Below are 21299 nucleotides of genomic sequence, written 5' to 3'. Positions count from 1 at the left end.
TGTGTCTGTGTATTCTTTACAAATTCATTGTGAATTTCACCTGAACAGAATAAAGTCATGGTTATTTCCCTAGTTTCTCCTCTATGACTCTGGTATGACACAGAATTATTACATACACTCGTAACATTTTTTGATGAAACATCTACGTTCCAGGTGATAAATGTTTCAATCTTATCATAAAGACCCCTTAAAATGTTTTTGACTGCCACTTAACGGTAACATTAACAAGCAGGAAATTTAAGTCACTTTAAGTGTTGTTGTTGGTGCCAGGTCTTAAAGATGCCACTGATTGCATGTAGCTGGATCCTGGCAGAAATTAGGTTCTGAGGTAGCCCAACCTTCCTCAGGAAGTATACACATTGTTGAGCCTTGCCAGTGACAGTAGAGATGTAAGTGGTCCAGGTCAGGTACTCTGAGAGGTGGACAGAGACAAATTTAATCTCCACATCCTGACCACTGATTTATATTTGGGGGGTGGGTCTGTTCTCTTGGCTCTTCAGAAATCCAGTACTATGTTATTTGTCAATTGCCTCTCTCTCATCATTGTTGGTAATCAGCCCCATGCCTGTTGTGTATCTGGTGAATTTGAGCCACATACAACTGGGGTTGTTGTTCAAATCACCTTCTATCATCAGCCTTAATACAATGGTTGAGACTAGTAACTCAAATAACCACTCGTTATGACCAAGGTAAGCACAAGAGGATCTCTGAATGCACAGATACCCGGTGTCACTCCTGTCAGGTAAAAACCATAAACTGAGGCTGAGTATTTATTTCTGCTTCGATATTCAGATTACAGATTCAGCATTTGGCATAAATAACATATATGCATGGCTCCATCCTCTATGCATACATACTTGTATCAACGATTTAAGCTGCTGCTGGTATAATGATGTGAGAGGTTACTTTTGTGCAAAATTTGGGACCCTCCTAACTGAGTCTACTTGGCCTACTCAGTCTACCTGTGTATTGTTGACCATATGCATCCTTTTACTATGTGTACATATTTTTGATGACTGCTTCCAGCAAGATAACACACTGATTTTTCTAGTACCTTGTTGAGTCTATGCCACGAAGAATTAAGGTACTTCTGAAAGTAACAGGAAGTCCAAATTGTAGAGTCAGGTTGAACCTAATAAAGTGGCCAACAATATTACATTTAAGAAGAGAAAAGTTCCTCTTTTAATTGTGGAAACGACACTGCAGAATTCTGTTGCAGACACAAAGAAAAGTTATACATGGCTATACAACAGACAGATTTTCGCAAAAGCAAAGACTGTGATAAAGATGTGTGCAGTTTTTTGCTTGTTTGTTTTACCTTTCTGCTTAATTTTTCTGCAAATTTCAGTGACTTGAAATAAAGGACAAAGTTTTGTATAAACACACTGTAAACAGGATTAGATTGCCACCACACAAGCATAATATTTATCCAAAACAATATCTGAATTTTATTATATATTTTTTTCCAGCTCTAAGGGGTGAAGCAAAAACAAATTAGAAGTTGGCCAGAAACTTCTCAGCTCCAATATAAAAACATATTTTAACTGTTCTTAGTGTATGTTTAATGTTTTATTTTCAAGAATATTTAAAAGACATTTTAAATTGTGCTAAATTGTCGAAAAGAAACTCCGAGTTTGCGCACTAATCTGCCATTTAGCCTTTCAAAATAAAAGCCGCGTCAGATCCAATCGACACAAACGGTGTGAATTTGAGTTGATTTTCGGGTTTAACATTTGAGTATTTGCACTCGAAAAAATTAATAAGTAAAAAAATCACAAATAATTATCTTTTGGTAGTTGTCTTCTATTTTAACTCTCCCCGTGGGTGTATTATGATATGTTGCCTGCACCCTTTTCCTGTCCGCGGTCAAAACTTACGGAAACACTTCCTGAGCTGCCTGGTGTTCGCCCGTTTGTCATCCGGGGCCGCCTGTCTGTTGCTGTCCGTTGGTCGACTCGGGGACTCGGGGATGCTGCGAGATGGGAGTTGAATCGCGCAATCAACAAAGTGTCGGACGGAGTTTGAGACAATAGGAGGGAGCTTTTCGTTAGTTTTCCCATGAACCGAAAGTGAGCGCTGGATGGATTTTTGTTTCGAAGGGATTTAAAATAAAATACCCGGGGTGAAAATGAAGCTGCTGAAGCCGAGCTGGGTGAGCCACAACGGTAAGCTTGTGCAGGAATCTGTTGGATCAAGTTGGGCTTTTGTTGTCGGAGGGGGGCGACTTGATAAGGACGCATGATGATGATGATGGTTATGGTGCTGGTGCACACTTGTTTGACTTGTTAGTCACTTAAAAGTCACTCACATGCTAAACCTAAGCCAACGTTTGGGCACTTGCATTTGGTGTTTGTGCCGTTGTCAGTGTCTCTGTGCTCAAAGTATATTTGTTTGCTAACCTTAGCTAGCTAGCTAGCTAGTTAGCCCCCCCGGCTAGTTCTGGTGTCCTGACGTTAGCTAACTTACCTGGCAGATGACCCGTGTCGAAGTTACTGCCTCGGAGTGACTTTTTGGGGTCAGATTTACTCACATCCCGTGGGATATTTTAACATTTTATTTGTGTGACGGCTTCACAGAAAGCGTAAAAAAATAAACAAGTGTCTGCTGGGATAATTTTTAAGCTGTCAGTTTGGAAAGTTAACCGCCAGGGAAATGGCCTGAATTTAGGGTGCAGCTAACGACTGTTGTTAGTAGAGCACATTTTGCCCCTGAAATAATTGACATTTTGAAGACTCCAACAAAATTGCACAACAGCATCAATATAGCATGAAACCAAATGTATTAAATGTATAATTATATCAGCAGATGGATTCCAGCTGCTGATATCTTTACAAAGAAAACTGAGGAAATAATGCTTTGTTTTTTTTTGTTTGTTTTTTAATTCAGTACTCAACGGGAGTTTCTTTGTAATTTTTAGACATTTTTGCACTGTTGCTAAAATTAAGCACGTACTCAGGGGTGTATACAGAGTGCACGGTTAGGTATGAACCTCAGCTTTAGTCACGTAGTACACAGTACTGTATCTTTTATAAATATCACTTTAAGTAATGAGAAGTTTGTAATAAGTCACAGTTTTTTATTGTACAGTTGTAGCTATTTTCAAATATATTTTAGCAATTGTAACCTTATTTCAAATTGTGGTTTCTTAGGCAAAAAGGCACCGACTGTTAAGTAAGGGTGTATTGTATAGACTGTACACAGAAGGATGGATATGCCACACACTGGTTCTGTTCTGAAGCCTCACTATTAGTTCTTCGAAGAAGCTCAATACATTGGCTTGACCATATCTGAATTAACGAGATAATTATCTAAAGAAAAAAATAATCCCGAAGAGCCTCTATTGACTCGAACTTCGAGGAACAGCAATGACCCTGCTGCTTAGTTTAATGTCATTTGGATTTCACTTTGAAATATAGGAAGATACTGCCATATTTGTCTCTTGTATTTAACTGCTCATTTCATTCAACTGATCCTAAAGAAACAGTGTGTGCATAATTTCACAGCAAGTCACATTATTTTTTTAGCTTAAAATAAAACAATAAAAAAGTATAAATTACATAGAAACCAGCTAATGATGATGTTTTTGAAATACTGTGTAATGTATCTCCATGGCTTAAAGGAAGAGTTAGGGAATTAGGTTATACTACCAAAGAGATTTTGGAGGATTTACCAGAAAGGTTTCCTTTCAGGAAAATCCTCGAGTGCATGTCGATTGTAAACCTGACAAGACACTGAAATACAGTCTCGGGTGTGGGCATGTTCTAACATACCTGTGGAAAATCACAGAACAGTTGAGTAACTTTCCATAAGGCAGACTAAACAAAGCCTGGTAAAAAAAACAAACAGCTGAGGTCAATGCCATGTTCCTGTGTTATGTTGAAATGTGTCCAACATGCAGTGTGCTTGGAAAGTTTTCATTTACATGCTTTTTTGCATTTCAGGCGGATCTGTGCACAATACTTTGCAGCAACAAAGCAAAATAAGATTTAATTATCTAATTTATAGAAGAATGAAGATCATTTGTTAAGACAGGAAAGATTCTGATAGGCTGCCACCTTAATGTCATTTTGAACGTGAGCACTGTTGAACATACTTATGGGAACCGTAGCCTCCATTAGAGCAGGGCGATATGATCAAAAATATTTATCACGATATACATTTGAAAATTTGCGATAATGATATAACTGACGATATAATTGACACTAGACAAAACACTTTACAACTCCACAACTTTATTAGTGCAAAAAAAATCAATGTATTTTCACTTAAACAAGCAGCTGTTTTTTTTATGTGCATTAAAATTATATAAAAATTTAACAGTGCAAATGCAAATTCCTTGCTGACAGTTTAACCAAAAGGCATTTCCAGTGGAAATTGGCCGACATATCCTCAGCATAACCATGTAGAATATCTACAAAACTTAAAAAGAGGTTATACACACACAATACGGTAATATTATGTTGAAGCACAGTATGTATCACTCCACGAGGCTCCTGCCTACGATAGCCGTAATGCTCCGACAATCCATCAAGCGGTGCGGCTTCGTAGCTTAGCAAAGTTGTACTAAAACATTTGACAGATTTTCGAGCGCCGTGTACCACATACAATCATTTCGAGGTCAGTAAACACAACCAGAATTCATACATAAGGCACACGGGATTATAAGGGGCACTGTAGATTTTTCCAAAAAACACAGTAATAACGACGGCCCGCTAGCATGCTCTACCAAAAATAGTGCTTTGTTTTGTCTCTGACGGACGAAAGCTAAACCAGTTCCACACCACTGAAGTTGCAGCATTTTTACAAACCAATACTGGTTCATCTTTTTCATTCAATGATCCGCTTTCGCCCTTCTCATTCTCTGTCGCCGCCATGCTTTTCCCGCCATGTGCATATGAAAACAAAGGCACTGTGCATGCGCGTTTTACCCATATTCTATCGCGATATTTCATTTTCTTATCGTTGCCGAACATTATACCGGTATTACCGTGAACGATATGATATGGCCCAGCCCTAGCCTCCATAACTTAAAATATAAGAAGTTTGCCATGATCAGCAGTCTTCTTAGAGCTGCCTACCCAACCAAACTGAGTAACTGAGGATGAAAGGCCTTTGTCAGACCAGATATTCAAGAGCCCAGCTGTCACAATCAATTAGGATCTAGATTTCCTTTGTAGAGCTTGCAGGGTGTAAATTTGGTGCAGCACTCTACTAATCAGGCCTCTGTGGTGAAGTGTCAATTAACCAGCAACCATAGATGCCATTAGTTTTTAAAGGTAATCAGAAGTCATCTCATTAGTGCCATCACTACAACATGGTGTGGTGCACCATCATGCTGTGGGCATATTAGTGAGACAATTTAGGAGAGAGTGTAGCAGTGTTAAGCTTCAGATGTCAACCCAAAGCATATCGCCAAGAAAGTATTTCCAGGAAGTGGATGTGCTTTAGCCATGTACTGAGCAAACGCTCTGAATACGCTTGTCAATGGAAAATGTCAGTGCTGTCATTTAACACACTAGAAAACCTGTTTTGGCTTGTGACTGTGGGACATGTGTGTGCTCTATGGATTGGTGTAAAAATTATGAGTTTGAATCAGCAAAATGTGGAAAACTTAAAAGGTTTTGTAAACTTTCCAGATGCACTCTGGTGTCTTTCCTTTTAGTTACTCCTTTATTTCCTCCAGTTTTCTCAGTATCTCTAGGTTACCTGTGTACAATATCAGTCTGCAGTTTTTGTGTTCTTTAGATCTATTAAAATTGAGATGACTGATATTAAATGTTGATTTTTGTGTTTCTCAGGTAAACCCATATTTTCAGTTGACATCCACCCTGATGGAACAAAATTTGCAACTGGTGGCCAAGGTAAAACCAACAACTGCTAAAATGAAAGTTTCTCCCTTTAGGATCATTTTTAAACAACAGCTTAGTATTCTAACTGATGGAAAGTTACAGCTGGGTTCAGGTTTACTTTCCAGCTTAAAAAAAGTCTCCCTGTTGCTCCTTGTGAAGGTGTTTCATGTTTAAAATACTTGGATTGTTTCCAGGGGAGGATTCGGGGAAGGTGATGATCTGGAACATGGCGCCGGTCCTCAGAGAGGAGGATGAGAAGAACGAGAATATTCCCAAAATGCTTTGCCAGATGGACAATCACTTAGGTAATCAAAGTCTGTATATATGGTTGGTTAATGAGTGTATTTGTCCTCTAGGTCATTTTTTCCCCTTAATTAAACTTAAGGGTTACTTATGGTCTCTAACGATAGCTCCACACTGTGTGTATATGTAATTTTCTTTAATTAATTAGTTTTTTAACAGTTATTGAAAGCTGCACAAATAAACATCTAATGCATGTAGACTGTACTGCAATACCAAGATGCACAGCTGTTATCATTTCCTTGACAGCTGCAGAACAAGTCATAGAAAAAAAGTTCTGCTTCCAAAAAACTCATTACATTTTCTCCTTTGCTAGAATCCCCAAACAAGGTTTTCCACCAATGTGTAATAAGCCTAAACATCGTAATAGAAAACCTACAACAACAAAAAAAACACCATCAATTTAAAGTATAAAGTAGTTGAAGTAGAATAGTCTAAAGGCTTTATATATGGCAAAAAATAACTAAGTGACAAGAAAACTTTGAGAAACAATCTCTAAAAAGAGGTCATTTAAATTGATGAAATAGGGTAAAAACTAAAAATGCTCATTAAGTAAAAATGTAAATCAGATACAACAAATCCGATGTATAAAGCTGAATATAACACAACAAGGGGGTCAGTGAGTAAAAATGTTAGTTAAATACTATAAGATAAGTCTGAAAGAGTTCAAGATGTATTCAGAATGTGATTTGAATAAAAAAGAACTAAGGAAAAGTAACTATTTAAAAAAAATGATTAGACCTTTTACACTATGAAAAAAGAAAGAAAGGAAATCTATAACTATAAACCCATCTGACTAAAACCTTCGGGAACGTTGACCTTGGATGGATGGAGATAACAGCGGCAGGAAATTAAAATCACTTCGCCTTCCATGAACTGCCACTGACATAAACTGCTGCTGTGTTCAGTGACCTAATAACAAGCAGCCATATTTAATAATGAGAGCATCTTGATCTGCAGGTGCTGTTATTGTCCACCCTAACAGCCTCCTCAGCACAAATCCATACAAACTGTATTTATAGCCTCAGTGAGCAGAAGTGTTTGTGTGTGTCTCTGCAGCCTGTGTGAACTGTGTGCGCTGGTCCAACAACGGGCTGTATCTGGCCTCCGGAGGAGACGACAAGCTGGTCATGGTGTGGAAGAGAGCTGCGTATGTATACACACAGTCACCTGCTCAATATGATAAACAGCATTCACTATCTGTCGAGAAACGTCTGGAAAGACGGCCAAACAAGGACGTTTCCATGGTGACTGAGCTGAAAGCAGAATGGGAAACTTTTTGTGTCAGCGTGAACGCACACTAGACTGTGTGTGTGTGTGTGTGATAGGCGGCAATTTTATGGCTTTCCACAGTGCATTAGATTACAACGATCTACACTTTAATAAACTTGCATCAATATTATTTATTTATCCTATTCTATTTTTTTTTGTTCTAGTAACACCAGCATGCTGTTAAATGGTCAATCATATGACTCACTGTTATAAACTAGGGCTGTTTAATTAAGCCAAAAAACCAAAAATCTACTATTTTTGTAACCTTAATAATTCTGCAGCACCATGATCCAAAAATTGCCAGTGGTATGCTACTGCTGGAGATGGGCCACATGCAGATTCTACAGCTGTCAGCTACTGTTGGATGATGTGCTGCTGCTGATGGATGGTATAGAGCTATAATCGGCGTATTCCACAGCTCCAGGAGAGGCATGCCACTGGCCACTTTTGGATCTTGACACACTGTTTCCTACACATATACTTTACTTGGGTGGTCCACCGAGGTCAGAACGGTCACATAAATATATCTAAATATATTTTGGACCTAATTTTAGCTTTTATTTATTTATTTATTTTGCTGCATGAATAAAAATAACACCAGAGTATAACTAAGACTGCCAGAGGGGTTTTTTGAACAGACTTCGACATCCTATACTGCAGCTGGTAGCTCTTCTCTGGAAATTTGCTTCCAAGCTGGACAACCAGAATAACCAGAACTTGCAGTAGGTTGATACCTCGTTCAGTTGCTGGTATATGTTACTCACACGAAGTGCTCTTGTTGCCAAAAGCCATAAAAGATGATTATTACACAAGTATTTTTGTAACAAAGTCTATATTTATTATTCTTTGCTACTTTAAAGTATGTCCCAGTTCTTTCTCTGTGTATGAACTGACTGGATGCATGCTATCCTTTTCTTGCTAGTTCAAGCTAACTTCCTCTCACTGATGTTTTCTGGTGAATCTCCATTGTTGATAATTATGTCAGCATTCACATTTGCTGCTTTTTAATCATGTCTGTCTGTGTGTTTCTTTTCCCTGTAGGTTCATCGGTCCCAGCACAGTGTTTGGGTCAAGCAGCAAGTTGGCCAATGTGGAGCAGTGGAGGTGTGTCACAATCCTGAGGAACCACACTGGAGGTAATAGACTCCAGAGAAGTTGCAGATGTTCACAGATATTGAACATCTGCACACATCCACCAACCTGGCTAGTAAAAGAGCCTCTGTTCATTGTGTGTGTTCTCGAGGTGAAGACGATGAATAAATAGTAAAAACAAAAATAAAGTGGTAAAATATTTCAGATAATAGCCAGATTTTTTCCCCTTCAACATTCAGTACATTACTTGGTAAATTTCTTTCTTTAAATCCCCTTTGACATATTAATGTCAAAAAAAGAAAAGTGTCACACCATTGTCATCATTTGTTATCATTGTGCTGTGTTTGCAGATGTGATGGACGTGGCGTGGTCTCCTCATGACGTGTGGCTGGCCTCCTGCAGTGTGGATAACACCATTGTGATCTGGAACGCTCGCAAATTTCCAGGTAAAGTTTAACCACAGCTCAGCCTCTGGAAAATAGAAAATGCCCATATTTACAAAAGTCTTTTGTTTTTAACTGAGAGGGAAAAAACACTTTCTGCACACTCTGCAACTGTCTTAATGATCTATTCAGAGATGGTCACTACTCTGCGAGGACACACTGGCCTGGTGAAAGGCCTCACATGGGATCCAGTGGGGAAATACATCGCCTCCCAGGCTGACGACCACAGTCTGAAAGTGTGGCGGACGGTGGACTGGCAGATGGAGGCGAACATCACCAAACCTTTCAGTGAGGTACAGAAACACTCACTCTCGCTTTGATTGGAACCCATTGGATACGTTGTGTGTTTCCACTAATTGATTTAGGTTTTGATTTTATTTTGTCATCACAGTTTAAGGGATTTTTCTCTTTCTGTCTCACTCTCAGTGTGGTGGGACGACCCACGTCCTGCGTCTGTCCTGGTCTCCAGACGGTCAGTATCTTGTGTCGGCTCATGCAATGAACAACTCCGGCCCCACCGCTCAGATTGTGGAGAGAGATGGCTGGAAGACTAATATGGACTTTGTGGGCCACCGTAAAGCTGTCACCGTGGTGGTGAGGATGTGCTAGCAACATGTTCAGCCAGTAAATCTATATTTAAACAAAAGAAAAGCTACTTATTGATGCGTCTGGTTTCTGTTCCTACAGAAATTCAACCCAAAGATTTTCAAGAAGAAGCAGAAGAACGGCAGCTCTCCGAAGCCCAGCTGTCCGTACTGCTGCTGCGCTGTCGGCAGCAAAGACCGATCGCTTTCCGTCTGGGTCAGTAAAAAACCCACATTTTTAAAGTTTAAAATAATGATAGTAAAACATAAAAGTTAGGACTCTCATTCCTTAGTCAAGCTGCAGTTTTCGTGGCTTATTGATGTGATGACATGTACATTAATACCCAAGTGAGGGCAGTTTTTCCAGTTCAGTGGTTTCTCACCAGGAATCGCCAAACCCAGTTTTAGTAGCTGTTTGGGAGGATATAAAAAATAAAGTCTCTCTCGCTCTCTCTGCTCCAGCTCACCTCACTGAAGCGCCCTCTTGTGGTCATCCATGATCTTTTCGATAAATCCATTATGGACATTTCCTGGTGAGTGAAGACATTGTGGGCTGTCACATTCTGTAGTCTCTCTTATTCTAAGTCCACCGCCCTGACTTCAGATATCTGACTTCAGATATCATTTTTAATGTCTCAGTGTGTGGATGCTTTTTTACCTGCACCCTTCTCTGTTTGCATACAGGTGTTTTGTGTAGGCTTATTAAACATTACTGGTGGTGATAAATGTCTGAGTTTGATATGTATGTGTGTATCAGGACATTGACGGGTCTGGGGATGTTGGTTTGTTCGATGGATGGCACAGTCGCCTATTTGGACTTCTCCCTGGATGAACTGGGAGACCCGCTGAATGAAGAGGAGAAGGTAAGAAGCATCAAGGCATCACTGAAATTGTGACTGTATGTTTACAACTAGTCCTGTGTACACTTAAAACCTGTGTCATATATATTCTACTACAATGGTAGATGCTCATGTTAAACATAGCTAGAGTTTCAAATAATGAGGTCAGCTTGTGTACAAGGATATCATGTAGGTCAAGTCTCAAGCTTTGAATGCTTGGTTTCAGATGGTGTTTTCTGCTCTTGGCTGTGTTTTATGACATATGGGGGATATCCCAAATGTGGTCATCTCAGGCACATGGCTCTGCCGGTGTGCGGAGAAATCTGCCTCACTTACTGTTTAAACTTTGTTTGTGAGTTACAGCCAATCAGGAGAAAGTAGGTTTAGAGAATAAGGAGCTAAGACGGCTTGTTTCAAACAGAAGATGAACTGAGGGATAGAGACCAAGGCCCTGTATAAGATTAGTAAGGTTTATTTTAAGTGCAGACTATGCAAAGCTATTCCAGTAGACTATAACAATAAATATATGGAGCTGGAAAAAACGAGGTCCAATTTAAACATTATTTTGGAGCCTGAGTAAGTGCCCAGGAGTGTTGACCATCTGAGCAGCTTGCCTTCTGTACTGTCTTTCTTTACTTGTGGGGGGTAATTTAGGAGCCCAGTAAGATAAATAAAGATTATTTGAACTGTGCCTCATACAGATCTACTCTAGTAGAGTGCAGCAATGAAAATGTAGAGCTGAAAATATGTACTGCAGATATATTTAAAGTCAAAGTCTTCCCCTCATCTTTTATTTATTTAGCTAATAATAAACTCTGAACCAGCTAACAAATACAAAGTTTTATTTAAACCACATAACAAAGTTGTCCCTTCTCATCTTGTTTTTCATTCTTAGAAGCAGAGAAAAGTAATCAGTGAATGAATGAAAGGCCCAAACTCTGCTTTATGTATAATTATTGGTTGACATCTTTATATTCCAGGTTTTTATTGCTAAGCAGTTTAACAGATTTTTTAATTTTGTTGGTGGTTCTTGCTTAAATAAGGTTTCTTCCCTCCTAGAAAACTTTTCTTTTCCTTCTTGTGACAAATAGAACAGTATCCATCAGAACATCTACGGTAAGAGTCTGGCTATAACCAGCACCGAGGCTCAGCTCTCCAACACCATCATCGAGAACCCCGAGATGCTCAAATACCAACAGGAGCGGCAGAACTCTGCCCAGGCCAACTCAGGACCAGGTGCTGCTGCACCTGAATCCTCAGCACCCAAACTCAACAGTGTGATGAACGGGGAGTCTCTGGAGGACATCAGGAAGGTAGATGGAGCAGCCATCTATAATAAATGAAATTAAGGGAAAAAATGCTTACATAGTTCTGGGAGGTTCTTCCTGGAAGCATATCAGAAACCTGATAATTATATTTTCATTGGGTTTTTGGAAAACTGTTAGAGTAGAGACAATATACATTAGAAATCAAAGTCCAACACAGTTTAAAATATACTAATACTTATGTATTTTATATATATATTAATGTTTTAAACTTTTAATTTTCCAAAGCTGTCAAAACATCATTTTTATATCTGTGCAGTGTAAATTTCTTGGATGCTTTATTCTCTCATCTGGCAGAATCTTTTGAAGAAGCAGGTGGAGACGAGAACAGCAGATGGCAGAAGAAGAATCACACCGCTCTGCATTGCTCAGCTGGACACGGGGTAGGAAAGCATGAAACACACTCCGGTGAACAAGATGGCTGATCTCACAAAAATAGCTAAATACCTGGTAGATCATGTTTGGACTCCAAAGATAGCGGCTGGACTGATTACAGGTTTCTTCTGTGCCATCAAAGCTACAGCAACACAATAAGAGAAGAGCTTGAAGTGTCAAATCTTTGGTTTTGAATCCACGCAAGTTCAAAGACTCCTCTCAGTCTGAACCGGATCTAGATTTAATTAACAGTTGAAACGGGGCTATTGTTGCGTGTTTTAACAACATAGAAGCCACGTGGTGCAAACTGAAGATGATTCTGGTCCACAGAGCTAATGCAATGTAGAAAAAGTGATGGTTAAAGTTAGTTGTTGTTGTATAAAAGTAATAATAATGTTAACCAGATGAAGAGTAGAAGATCACAGGCCCTTTACTCTCTGCAGGGATTTCTCTCCGGCTTTGTTCAACAGTGTTCCCATCCTGCCCTCGGGCTCATCCATGTCCAGCCAGCTCACCCCCCAGCTCAGCTCCGACTCCAGCCCAGGACAGGCCTCTTCTATGGGGCTTAAGCCCACACACGACCCCATGCTTACCTCACCTCCTCCTAACAACACTGCTAAGCCAATGGAGGACAACAATGATGGGTATGGAGATCACAGATAGGGAATTTTTGCTGTTGTTTTCTGTTTTACCCTCTCTGTGTTGTCTTTTTCATACTTTAAATTCCCAAACCTCCCACTTCCTCTTCCCAGTCGTTTACATGGCGCTTGGTTTTCTCATTCCCACCTTCACTTGTCTTTCTCATTATCTTCGTCCCAGTGTCAAGTCCAGTCTGCTGCTCACCTCTGCCTCCAAGATTGAGCCAATGAAAGCTTTGGACTCCAGGTTTACAGAGAGGTCAAAGGCCACACCAGGCGTGACAGCTGCCATTTCATCCACAGCTGGACTCACACCGTTAGACAGGTGAGTAACTGTGCAAGTGAAGAACATCAAACACAAAAACAGAACACTGAGACATATCTGATGTCCTGTTCTAGCAGCAGGCCGAAAGACGGCGTCACCGCCCAGAAGGAGGCAAAAACCAAAGAAGAGACCAGCAGTGACAGCGAGGATAAGATGGCTGCCATCAACAAGAACCTGACATTTGGCAAGAGGAAACCAGAGCTGCTGCTGGATGGAAGAGAGGTGCTGGAGAAGAGGAAGAAGGGACGGCCCAGGAAAGACAAGATGGCTGCTTCCATGGCTCAACCTTTCACTCAGGTAGAGGGACATGTGGATGGATCTGAAGCCTGAAAATCTGTTATTTTAAGCTCTTTGGGTGCAGCTAAAATAGATTAACCAAGTGTGCTTTTCTACTTATCTCGTCATAACAGATAACTCCTCCCGCGGAACGGGAGCCCAGCAGGGTTGTAGCTCCTCCAGCTCCTGTCGCTGTTTTCAAACTACCAACACCAAGTACACAGAAGGCCTTCAGTCTGCAGGTAACACACCGTCTGTCATCTCTTTGGTTTGGACTTTAAGTGTTTAGTGTGTTTAATCCAGCTGGAAGATGTATTGTACTTTTATAACCACCTTAATTGACAGTTTTTCACCTCAAATTATATCTGTTTGCATCCCCCGTCTGATCTCTCACAAGCTGTACGGTTTGGCTTTGGGTCTTTCTTTTTATTTCTTTGCTAAGTTTGTTCTCTTGTTCTTCTAGCTAAGGTCGTCCTTGTTCTCTGCCTGCTTTTTTTTGTCTTTTTCTTCTTTTTAGTGTTTCCATTGTGTGGCTACTCATTTTGTAGCTTTTTTTTCTTAAGCCCACGTCTCAGAGGTAGAAATTCTTATTTTAGTTCAAGCCTGTTTGTTTGTTTGTTTTGTTTATATCTATTAATAAATAACCATCAGCACTTTAGAAAGCCTTCTCTGGCTTCCTCCTTGGACACTTATCGTTTCAGTTTCTTCAGTTAGAAATTCTCCCTTTTCTGTTTGAGCAGTGTCGTCTTCTCCCTTGTCTTGAAACATCAGCTTTGGTGGATTTGTAATTGATGAAGGCGATGCTCCATACGTTATCGAGAGTGTTTGTTGTGCAGCTTATGCTTCTTCCTGCTCATTTTTGAACATGAAAGTTGTTGTTTTTTTGTATTTGTGGTCGCTTGTTTTCCTTTGTTTGTCTCTTTTGATTTCTATGTTGTTGTACTTTTTTAACATGTTCAAAATAAAGATTAAATTCAAATTCAATTCAGGTGAGCATGGAGCCCTCAGTGTTCCTGGAGGTGGAGAATGAGGTGTCCATGGTTGCAGGTTCGAAGCTCAGCCAGCTGCGATGCTCCAGAGAGGGACGAGACTGGAACACGCTCCTGCCCAGCTCTGTGGTCGTTGCTGCAGGCAGCAGGTAGGAGGCGCTGCTGAGTTTTCATACAGACAGAATCTCTGTTTATACTTGAATTGATTTACTTTCACTTTTTGATGTGACTTGGAAAAAAAACTAGTAGCTTCACAACTTAAAAGGTCAAGGACTAAAGATAAAATAGACATTTAAGTAAAGTAATGCAGATTACATACTAAATTACATGCAGAATATTTTTTATGTGTGCAGTCATCCTCTAAAATCCCAGTTGGAGGAGGGAAAGCCTTCGAGGTATCACTGAAAAGGGGAGGATATTCCCACACAGTGCTACTGATTTTAATTTAGGCCACATGGTTATTGAAATGAAAACATCAGCAGGCTCTCCCGAAGACAAAAAATGTGAAATAAAATGAATTAACAGCACAAAATCTGGTCTTCCTAATTCTCCTCCACTCCCTCAGTGACATCCTTGCAGTCGCCTGTGAGGACAGGATGTTGTCAGTCTTCTCTTCCTGTGGGCGGCGACTCCTTCCTGCCATTCAGCTAGGCACGCCTGCGTCTGCCTTACACTGCTCTGCCCACTACGTCATGGTTCTGACCGCTGGAGCGACTTTGTCCGTGTGGTCAGTGTTCAGCTGCTCTGTTTGATTTGAATTGCTTGGGAGCTTTTGTTGCATTTTTTATCTTTGATCTCTGAGGTAAAACTAGTTTTACAGAGATGCCTACACATTTAGAAAGTGCATTAATTTATGCTGGTAGTATTTAAAGAATATTTGTCTTTATTCTAAAATCTTTGCTCTTTGTAATAATTCATTTTTTGTTTCTGCAGGGATGTTCAGAAACAGAAGGCTCTGGTCAAGAATGAGTCTCTGCTGACTGTTTTGTCTGGTGAGTCATCGCTACAGCTGATATCTGCTCACATCAAAACAAGCTTGACCGATAAAACAGCAGAGAGATGTAGTGAGGTGCACTGTGTAGCGAGACTAATGCGTTAATGGGTATATTTAGAGTTAAAGCTGCTTATCTGAACACATAACCTGCTCCAGAGAAGTCATATTCAGAGTTTTGTTTAAAATGTATACTTTCATTGATATTTATTTTAAATGTGCAGTCTGTTGAGCTGTGCCTTACTGACGAAATTTGCATGCACCCAGTTGGTTATGAGGAAAACAAATATTATGCTTGATTCTAATCTGCTGCCAATTCTGTTTTACACTGCTGGCCTTGCAGCTAGTGGAACAAAAGTAATGAAAAATGAGTTCATTAGTAGGCCATTTTACACTGAGAATATAAAATCAGTAGCGTTTCACCAAAAGCTGAAAGTATTACCCCATGACCACCATGAAGCTGTGGGACAGAGGCAGACCCACCTGTTATCTCTCACTGTGGTTTTTAGGGTTTGTAGCACCAGCTAACAGAGAGAACGTGTGGTTATGTCCAACTTGCTTCACTGCACTCTCCAGGCCAGATTTGATTTGATTACAGTATATAATGACTCAGGTGATCATTAATAAGTGAATCGAGCCGTGTTATTCTCCATGAAAACTACTTTGTTTGTGTCTTCAGGTGCTGACACTACAGTGTCCCAGTCTCTGCTGACTCAGCAGGGAGTTCCAGTCATTGGACTGTCCAACGGGAAGTCGTACTGCTTCAGCTCCTCTCTGGAGACATGGTGAGAAACACTATGGAAGTACTCACTGTACTCACAGATGAACAATGAACCAATGGATTTGACAGCTGTGATTAAACCATCTCTCTCAGGACTCTGATAGCAGATAAAAGTGACTCTCTGGTTCAGTGTGCTGACTTCAGGAGCTGCCTGCCTAGCCACGATACACCGGTGTCCTCTGGGCCTCTGGCTGTCATGCAGGGACGCAACCTCAAGTATGTCTTTAATTTTTAATCTGCACTTCTCATCTTCAGTAATATAAAATGTAATAAAGAAAGTCAATAAAAAAGTGTCGGTGCTCCCCACAGTGCCGGTCGGCTGGCTTCCCGCCTCTCCTCCACCCCTCACCACCTGCAGCAGAGCATGACGCTGGCCTTCCTGGAGAATCAGCTGGCGTCTGCTTTGACTCTGCAGTCAACACAGGAGTATCGCTACTGGCTGCTCATCTATGCCCGTTTCCTCGTCAACGAAGGTACCAAACTTTCAGCTGAAGGGACAAACATCAGATTTGAGTATTGCAGATGTGTTCTGATAGAAAAAGAGAAATGGTGGAAACTAAAACAGCCTAGGTGCTTTCAGAAAATTTGGACTCAATTGTCTGATTGAACAGGCGGCAACTGTAGAAAAGCTAGCTTGCACAGTGTCATATGTAGTACACAAGCCTTATATAAACAACTCTTATATTTCATATATTTTTCTGTTTTTTCCTTCCAGGCTCAGACTATCGCCTCAGAGAACTCTGTAAGGAGCTCCTAGGTCCCGTCCACAAATCAGCGGCTACATCCTGGGAGCCCACCACACTGGTACGACAACAAAAATCAGTCTCTTCCTCTTGATTTTGTCTTTTAAGATGATCCAAAGTCTACTGAATATTAACAGCTTTTATTAGTATAGTCACTACAAAATGTGACATGAAACACAGCTTTTACTAAAGTATTTGTTTCAAATAGTAAGTGAAGCACAGAACAGCTCAGTTGTCTTTAAAGGGTTTATTTAGATGTTTGAGACAAGTCAGCCGAGGTGCAGATTGGACGTGGGCTTAATCTCAGATTAGTTGAAAGTTTGCACTTATAAACTGCACCAGGATCTGTTTCTGACAGCCTAATATTTTATCTTTGATTGTGAGAAACAATTTCAGAGATTTGATTGGTATTAGTGGAGTCAAACTGAAAATAGTGAAAATACTACAAAAGGGACCTACAGCACAAATACGGTAGTGAGGTGATCAGCAGACGTTCAGACAGTGGAAGCTGGTCAGTATCTGCTGTCTCTCATTAGACTGTATTAATTCACTGTATCTGTGCTGTTGGTGTCTTTTTAACCTTTTTTATGGACTGCCTCATTAATATTATGTCTTGCTGTGTGGTACCGACCGTCTAGGAAATGTCTGCTTCAATTTGCTGATCTAATATTTTATTAGTCTGGTCCTAATTAGCACTACTTAGGATGTCTGTGTCTCTGTGTTACACCTGGACAGTTTATGCAGCTTGCGCCACCCCATTGTCAAGGTGGTGAATGATTTCGAATGTAGAATTTTGAAATTGATACCATAGGTGTGTCTGCTCGGAGGCTGAGGGGTAACACTGGCAGCCGCTCGTATTTTTATTTTTTTTAGTCTTTGAGATTGCTACTTTGTTTTGATCATTTACTCATTTCCCAGAATCTCTGATACACATTACTGGTAAGTATGCTTGGATGATATAAACCGAAATTATCTGAACTAAAGAACACTTTGTAACGACTGCGCACACGCTGTAAACAATGTCACTTCTGCAAGATGACAGCTCTGATTTCTCCCATATTTTTGCTTCTTTTTGCACACGAAGAGGAAAAGATGAGTCGCTTCGTGCTCACATGTTCACTGTTTGACTTGTGTGTTTTTAGGGTCTACGTAAGCGTGAGCTGCTGCGGGAGGTCTTGCCCGTCATTGGTGAAAACCTTCGATTCCAGAGACTGTTCACTGAGTACCAGGATCAGCTGGAGTTGCTGCGCAACAAATAGCACACGCTGCTACGCAGACAGAAACTGACACAAACACACACGGACTTAAAACAGTTCGGTTTGCCTCGGCTCGGCTCCGGTAAACTTTGACTGCTTTTTTCAACTTGAAACGCTGCTCTGGCTCAGACCTGAAAAACACGACCTGGGTGTCTTCTGAGAACTTTAACATCAGCCGGTCCTCAGCTTTTTGAGCGCTGGGACTTTTCAGTGCTGTCGTTCACCAGACAGTTTTTTTTTCTTTCTGGTTTTCAGTTTCAATTCTCCTCTCCTGTCTTTATTCCTTCTAAATGTGATCTTTTTGACCTATGCACCTCCTGCCCTCCTAATCATGAACCTAGAAAAGGTAACTCAAGGGGGATGGTGATAGAAACGGTCGTCAGGTGCAGCATCAGCAGCTGTATGGAATCATTCTCAGAGGTCTTGGAGAGAGATCAGAGGTAAAATGTAAAGAGAAATGTAAATTAGAACAGATTTATAGGAGCAATATGCTTGCACCAAAGTGATGCCAATTTAGTGAGAAATAGTCTCTCACCTGCATCTGCCAGGTGAAGGAAATGAAGGGCACCCAGACTACGGATCAGCTGGGTTTTTACAGGTTGGTATTCCCGAGTGTACCGTTATCTTTAAAATCAGCAGTTCTCATACCAAAATGCGAAAAGGGTGGTAAAATGCAAGGCCATGACTGAAATGCAGGATTGTTGTCTGTGAAATAAAATTGAAAAAATGAAAAAAGAATTTGTGCACAAACATTAAGCAGAAATTTATGTAAGCACTAAACTAGGGCTATCTGTGAGTCTGCACCTTCGATTGGTGCATTCGCCATTCTTTGGTCCTCCCTCGACTGAATGAGCTTTTACATTCTGTAATCTCTCCACAGTGTAGCTCCATTCTTAGCTGTTTAAAATAGATTTTGTTTGTAAAAGAATAATCCTTCACTTCTGCAGAGATGGGCTGGCGCATCTAGAAGAAGGTGATTTTAAAAAAGTCATCGCCCTACAGAGAATGGGATCGGGTGCAACTGGGAAACAACGTCTGACGCTACGACTGATCATTAGGCTAGACCAGTATCACATCTCAGAATCTCTGGCTGCACTAAAATCATCGTAAACACAAATTCAGACAAAATAAAGTTCTTAAAAAATGAACGAGACACCAGATGGTTTAGGGCATTGCAGGAATCCCTGGTAGATGTGCAATAGTTGTACATCGGTACAAGCTCTTGGTGCTAGACATTGTTTGTAAACTGTTAGTGCCGAGTGTTACAGGTTGAGAGAAAGAATCAGCTTATGGAATCAAAATTTCTTCATTATTTTTTAACTGTTTTCTCAACACAAGACACGTTTTAGAGTGTTGAGAAAATGGTTCTGTTTTCAGGCCGGTCTTAGTCATTGCACGGTGTTATACGGTGGCTGAATGAATCATAATGCGCAATATTAAATTAACCCAACAGTAGGCCTTTCAGACATGGGTAACATGGCTGACTTACCAGTCTGTTACAGTAATGGCACTCTGTCATTCGTAGGGCACTTTTACACTTTAACTGTGGCGTCAGACAGACTTACTGACAGCGGTGAAACAATGCAAAGTGATGGGATGTGCAAGAAATTTGTCATAGTTGCAAAAGTCTTGACGCACATGTGGTAACAAGTATTTTTGGTATTATCTCCAAATCTAACCCACAGACTGTATAAAAGATGTATGCCGTTAAACCTGCAGTCTAATATTGGCCACCAGAGGGCGATAAAGAGTTCTAGTCCTTTGGGAAAGCTGCCCTTATACTTGACCTCTGTAAAAACTTTGCTGGTGAGTTAAAGGTCTCAGTCAATCATTTCAGGTCTTCGTCAACATCAAGATTATTTTGTAAATTTAGCTTATGATTTTACAGTTGTTTGGTTTTTGCTCGTCACAACCAGTTTCAAAACACCAAGATGGCAACAGCGAAAAAGCTTCTCTCGAATCTTCAAATTGTGACCACAGAAGATTGTTTTCATGTAGAAAACTGTAATAATGAAGCCACATGCTATCATACAAGTTCTGCTTTTTTTGTTTGTTTAGTTTGTTTTGTTTTCTGTCATGTGTAATCTGTCCGAACTTTGCAGTGACGAATTTTTCCTCTGTCCAGCCGAGCAACATTGCTGGCCCACTTCAGTCTAAAAGTGACCAGTGTGCGGGCTCAGAATGATGGAAATGGAAAGAGGCTAATCACAGTTAAAAAATCTCTTAACTCGCATGTCCAGAGTAGCTGCAGGGTTTTATTTTTCTGAACTCCACCAAAAATGGTTCTGGATTTGTCAGATAATTATGTCTTATATTTGAAATCATGTGGACATTTCAGGAGACCAGACTCGGTGAAATGTTCTGTATATGTGTTTTTTTTCCACTTGGTTTGTAAATAAGCTGAACTCAGAAACACAACCAGAGCCGGTAAAGGCTCCGATTTCTCTCGATTTCTCTTCACATTTCTCTGCTGCTGTGCAAGAATCACTGCTTTCAATTCAGGATTAAGGAGGGAAAATTGTTTTCTGATATCCATTAACTTGACATTTGACCCAAAGGTCATGAAACCCAGTGACACATTAATGAAGTTCATTTACCTTAATAGTACGTGTGTTTAGCCTTTTGTTAGTCTGCAGCAGCATTAATGCACTCCTCTGCCTGCTCTGTGTGATCACACAGGAAGCTTGTTTAGTGTTATATTTCACTTCTGAGTGTGGTAAGCAGCACAGAGGAATCCCTTTTACTTAACACCCCCCACCCATTTTTTTTTATTTTTTCTTCTTTTTTTTTATCTGTACAGAACTTCCTTCCTTGTTTGTTTCATTTCTTTTTGTTGTTGTTTTTTTCGGGGGGTTTTCGCTGTCAGTCATTTTTAAATGTTTCTACAAGACGTTTTGTTTGATTTGTTTTCAATTTGTATAAGAAAAAGAAAAAATAACCAGAGACAAGCTGAAGTTTTTGCTTTGGAAAAAAAAAGAGGAAAGATTAAACAAATGAGGAACAGTTGTGGCTTGTTAATTTCCTGTGTGGTATTGCTTCATTTCGTGTTCGCGTGTGTTACTGGCTCACAAGTAATGGGTCCTGATGCTGATAATTCCCAACCAGATTTCAGCTAACGTTCCCCCACAGCTCGGAATCCCATCATCAACACCACTTTTTATGATAACATTTTTTTAAACTTGTTTGAAATTCACTTGGACCTTTTTTTTTTTTACTTTTTT

The 21299-nt window shown here is 40.2% G+C and overlaps 1 protein-coding gene across 2 annotated transcripts; it reads left to right on the top strand.

The window, feature by feature from the left end:
• The first annotated feature begins 1922 nt into the window (after positions 1-1922).
• Positions 1923-21096, top strand: hira (histone cell cycle regulator a). Of its 2 annotated transcripts, none has more exons than XM_084946833.1 (25): positions 1923-2165; positions 5799-5861; positions 6044-6154; positions 7209-7299; positions 8463-8557; positions 8864-8959; positions 9089-9249; positions 9383-9550; positions 9644-9757; positions 10003-10073; positions 10298-10403; positions 11471-11692; positions 12002-12087; positions 12523-12723; positions 12899-13042; positions 13120-13339; positions 13453-13560; positions 14308-14456; positions 14873-15034; positions 15241-15299; positions 15978-16083; positions 16173-16295; positions 16389-16552; positions 16795-16883; positions 17965-21096. In XM_084946833.1, exons 1-25 carry the CDS (start codon positions 2129-2131, stop codon positions 18079-18081), a joined length of 3063 nt encoding a protein of 1020 aa, XP_084802959.1. In that variant the 5' UTR covers positions 1923-2128; the 3' UTR covers positions 18082-21096. The 2 variants fall into 2 exon arrangements, with proteins under 2 accessions (XP_084802959.1, XP_084802958.1); XM_084946832.1 differs by having other exon boundaries at positions 13117-13339.
• The last annotated feature ends 203 nt before the right edge of the window (positions 21097-21299 follow it).

The sequence above is a fragment of the Perissodus microlepis genome, chromosome 12 (genome assembly GCF_051167445.1).
Source record: "Perissodus microlepis isolate ML-2025 ecotype Zambia chromosome 12, ASM5116744v1, whole genome shotgun sequence".
In the NCBI taxonomy this organism is placed as follows: domain Eukaryota; kingdom Metazoa; phylum Chordata; class Actinopteri; order Cichliformes; family Cichlidae; genus Perissodus; species Perissodus microlepis.
The sequence above is the reverse complement of the archived record's forward strand: the minus strand, read 5'-3'. Positions and strand labels throughout refer to the sequence as shown.

Bases quoted from the DNA above. Each gene is read 5' to 3' on its own strand.
- hira (XM_084946832.1), top strand. From the start codon at position 2,129: ATGAAGCTGCTGAAGCCGAGCTGGGTGAGCCACAACG. The intron at 8,960-9,088 runs GTAAAGTTTAAC...TGATCTATTCAG, and splicing joins GAACGCTCGCAAATTTCCAG to AGATGGTCACTACTCTGCGA. The intron at 9,551-9,643 runs GTGAGGATGTGC...CTGTTCCTACAG, and splicing joins GTAAAGCTGTCACCGTGGTG to AAATTCAACCCAAAGATTTT.